This window comes from Penaeus japonicus, unplaced genomic scaffold (assembly GCF_977035675.1).
Source record: "Penaeus japonicus unplaced genomic scaffold, GWHDUDI00000001_assembly GWHDUDI00000018, whole genome shotgun sequence".
In the NCBI taxonomy this organism is placed as follows: Eukaryota; Metazoa; Arthropoda; class Malacostraca; order Decapoda; family Penaeidae; genus Penaeus; species Penaeus japonicus.
Genome location: NW_028234420.1, coordinates 3,155,277 through 3,159,981, shown reverse-complemented (window position 1 = coordinate 3,159,981; position 4,705 = coordinate 3,155,277). Strand labels below are relative to the sequence as shown.

At 46.2% G+C, this 4,705-nt stretch overlaps 1 protein-coding gene across 2 annotated transcripts in view; it reads right to left on the bottom strand.

The window, feature by feature from the left end:
• Positions 1-4,705, bottom strand: part of LOC122258764 (protein ecdysoneless homolog) — a 56,794-nt gene that overhangs the window by 7,108 nt on the left and 44,981 nt on the right. The window contains exon 1 of one of the 2 annotated variants that reach the window (XM_086546517.1): positions 3,951-4,545. The exons of the other annotated variant lie outside the window; for it this stretch is intronic. Coding sequence (XP_086402643.1) covers positions 3,951-4,541 — 591 coding nt within the window. The 5' untranslated portion in view covers positions 4,542-4,545. Of the gene's footprint in view, positions 1-3,950; positions 4,546-4,705 lie in introns of those variants that run through there. 2 annotated transcript variants of the gene reach the window in all.

Genomic DNA, 4,705 nt, shown 5'->3' with positions numbered 1-4,705 from the left:
AACACACAAACACACACACCAAACACACACACACACACACAAACACGCACAAACAAACACACGGAGGTGCAGGGAAAGGAATGCGGTCCGAGGACGCTTTATCGTACCATCTCCCATACCCTGAAGGTCAGCGCACAGGTACTGCAGGATCAGGGGCGGGGGAGGGGGAGGGGGGTCGACTCGAACATTTCGTCTGGACCAGAAATCTTCAACGGGGCTGTACTGCGATTCGCAAGTCTAAGAGGGCGGTACTTTGTTTACGAGAATCCGATTGTGTGTAAAAGATGGGAGGTGAGATGTATTCTCTTTTTATCATTTCTCAGAGGGCGGTGAGCAATGAACTAACCCCCTTCCCCGTTAAGGTAGCCCTCTCTCTTGGAAACACTATACACACACACACACACACACACGCGGACTCGCGCACGCCAAACCCCGCGAAGGCATCTCAGGCATGTGGGTATTCCATCCATTTTACGCAGAGGGTGTTTAAAACTAAAGGTGGGTTAGGCGGTGCACACATACAAGAAAATTGGGTTTGTTGGGCTACTGACGACAACAGGGAAGTAGGTACGGAGAATAAAAAAGAATAGAAAAGATAAAGGGTAAAATGAACTTTGCTTTAAAACATCGTGAGCACAGTACCCTCCCCCAAACCTGACCCACCCACCCCGCGTGAGGTACTGACCACACCTGTTCTCCTTACCCCTCGCCACCCTTTACCCCCTAATGACCTCTGTATGGAGAAGCGTGTGAGTGAGAGCGTAAAACATGTGCATTTGTGCGTTCGTGTGTGTCTATACTTGCGTGCGCATGAGTGGGCTTGTTGTTCATACGAAAGTGATGGAAAGAAACGACCTACACCCTGGCGAACGAAAGTTGCTTCGGGAATGCGAGCAAGGTAGTAAGAAGTTACAGGAAAGAGAAATAACCAAGGCAATGGTAAGTTTCCGAATACGATATATCAAACACTAAATAACAGCTAAAAATATGTCAAAATTTCACTCCTGATTATATCAGATCTAAGCCGATTCACAGCTTATATAAAGATATCAAATACAGTCCATTTTGTTACATATTTAGTGTGGGTGATAAATACAAACCCAATGCTTGTAAGTATAATGGAATTCAAAATTAGGTCTATAAACGAACTCGATCATTCTGGCCGAAAATTCTCACAGGTTCCACGATATGAATACCAAAAAACAATACAATCAAAAGGTAATGCGCTTTGAGTCTAAAATCGACTGAGGAGGTTTAAACCCCCAAGGTGCCAACAAGGCGAGGCAGAACAGACACGCGCAAAAGAACAGATTATATATAAAGATAATAACATTACAAAGCAGTAATCAACAAAGAAACAGATAAGAAACGGTTCACGTGTAAAATATCAACAAAGAAACAAAAAAAAAACGGTTCACTTGTAAAATATCAACAAAGAAAAGATCAAATACACTGACCTCGCACTCAACAGGTATGCAAACAAATGAAGGCAAATGTATAAAAAGAAATACAAGAGAATGAAGCTACTCACTCTCATTCATACACTTATCTACACATAAAAATAAATGACTGGAAATGGCGTGCGTGGTGCGTGTTTATAACATAAACCAAAGTCGCAACAGATCTAAAGGAAATATAAAAAGAGGCACGAAGGAGAAGAATCTCGCTCCACAATCGTGCTCACAGATCAAGGAATCGTAACGGCAGCGACTCTCGCTTTTCTCTCGCCTTGTGTGCACGTGTGCGCCTATGTGAACCTCCGTGGCCCGTGTATGTATGTGTATGCGTTTCCTGGAGCACATGAGAAAGCGCAAATGATCAGCACTGGGTCTAACCGGCCAGGTCGCGTACCCGGATTGGCAAGTCGGGAACCGGCAAGTTTCACTTTTTAAATAACATCAGTCAGAGGCCAGATTTTCACTGTTAATTTTCTCTTCATGTGTCCTACATAGAGATTAGACATGTGTGTGTGTGTGCGTGTGTGTGTGCGTGTGTGTGTGCGTGTGTGTGTGTGTGTGTGTGTGTGTGTGTGTGTGTGTGTGATAGTGGAGTGTGTGAAGAGTGTGTAGTATGAGTGAATTATGAGTGATTGTATGAGTGAGTGAGTGAGTGAGTCGTAGGGGAGCCCCCGTGAGTGAGTGAGTTATATAAGAGAGAGAGGAAGTGTTGTGTGTGTATGAGTGAGTGAGTGAGTGAGTGAGTGAGTGAGTGAGTGTGTGTGTGTGTGTGTGTGTATGTATATATGTATGTATGTATATGTATGTATGTATATGTATGTATGAACTGTTATCTAAATACTGTACTGTAGAGCAAGATTTATAATAACCGCAAAAGAATTAATCCGTTAGTTGACTTATACAAGCGGTGTTTTGGTGATATCATATAGTATGTATATATATATGTCATACTTATATATAAAGTGTTGTGTGTGTGTGTGTGTGTGTGTGTGTGTGTGTGTGTGTGTGTGGTGTGTGTGTGTGTGTGTGTGTGTGGTGGGCGTGTGCGTGTGCGTGTGCGTGTGCGTCAGGGATTGTGCTCAGATTGTTGTGGTGGTTGGCCTGCAATCATTGCGTGTGCGTGTGCGTGTGCGTGTGCGTGTGCGTGTGCGTGTGCGTGTGCGTGTGCGCGTGCATGTGTGTATGTGTGTGGATAACTTCTTCTCGAAGCATTACAGTTTCCGGAAAGAAAGGGGAAATTATCTAGGAGGTTAAAATAATAGAGATAAAAGTAAACAACACAGAAAGAGGAAAAGGAATAGGTGATTAAAGTCTATATGCATAGGAATCACATGTTGCATACCTACATACATGCACACACAAGCGTGCACATTCATACTAGTTTCATTGCAAAAAGCATGTTTCATATGCAGCACTTTATATATATATATATATATATATATATATATATATATATATATATATATATATATATATATATATAATGTTCTTATTTGTTTTGATTTGCCTGCTGCAATAATCATAAAATTCTTGGGCAAACTCTAAGCTGTGGCAGCCATTAAGTTTATATCAGCATGTCACAAGGGTAGATATTTTTGTCAAACCTAAATCACTGCTAATATTTCAAATATACACTCACGTATAAACATTAGAAAACACACACAAACTCTTTCTATTTCATTATTTCATTTACATACACACAAGTGATACACACACACATGTACACACGCGCGCGCACACACACACACATATACATACATACATTCATACACACACACACAAACATACAAACACAAACACAAACACAAACACAAACACAAACACACACACACGCGCGCGCACACTCAAGCACACACGCGCGCGCGCACACACACACACACTAACACACACACACACACACACACACACACACACACACACACACACACACACACACACACACACACACACACACACACACACACACACACACATACACACACGCACACTCAAGCACACACGCGCGCGCGCACACACACACACACTAACACACACACATACATACACACAAACACACACACACACACACACACGTTCATATAAATAAGCACATTTACTCTCTCTCCGTCTTTCTCTGCTCTTTCTGCCACTTCTCTGGTCCACTCAATCTGTGTGCTTCATCCGAAAAGCACCCGCACTCAGCTCATGTTATCAGTTACAGTCAATCAGAAGCTGTATGTACATCAGACGACACACACCTTTCTTACTCTTTCGCTCTCATTGAGGATAACGAGACAGACAATAGCAAACACGTGTATTTGGTCGGTTATTTTCACTACACCGTCACTGCATGCCTAAAGTCACGGGTACATCCTCGCGAACTTAGCATGACGTGACATTGCGGGCAAGACATGACCTGACATTGTGGGCATGGCATGACAAGAGGGCATGGACATATCAAGTTGGGTATTGGGCGGAGCTGTGCCTTGGAGTGAAGAGGAGAGAGGTACTGACCGAGGAGCTAGAGTTGGTGTTGATGGAGAGGCTCTTGTTGCGGCAAAACCAGCAGGTGCACATCCTTCCGTGGTCCTCCATGGCGCTTTCGCTGCCCCTTCGCCCTCGCTCACGCACTCGCAAAGTTGTACGAGGCACAAGGCACTTCGAGACTGTAGTCGCCGCAAGTAAGGCTGCTACGAGGAGTGCTGGCGCCACGAGCTGTCGAGGGCGGTGGCGGGGTCTTGGCACCTTGGGTCGCGTCGGCGAATTAGTGGTACAAGCGAGGAAGGCACGTGTAGAAAAGGCACTGCACTGGCACTTGAGAGGGATCGTGTGGACGGGCACAAGGCACTTGCTGCACGCTGTAATGAGGCGGAAGCCGCGGCAAAGCACCTGCTGACACTTGTTTTGTTTGCGCGTGTGAGGGAGAGAGGAATCCCGGATGAGATCGCAGAGTCTTTCTCGCTGGCAGGAGGAGGCGGGTGCTGTGTGACGGCAAGGTCTGCGGCGGAGGGAGCGGGTCTGACGCGTGTGAATGAGGCACAGTGGAGCCACAAACTGAGGGTCGCGCCGCGGGAAGCGAACACGGCCCGGCCCGGCCGCCACCATCTCCTCCACCACCACGGCCACCTCCTCCACCACCGCCGCCACCACCACCACCACCGCTCGCTCGTCCCTGCTCTCACCCCCGGCACCCTGGCCCGCCCGCGTGCACGCCCGCACTCTGCACTCCGCTTTTGGCCCGCACAACAACAGCAACACCAATGTCACAA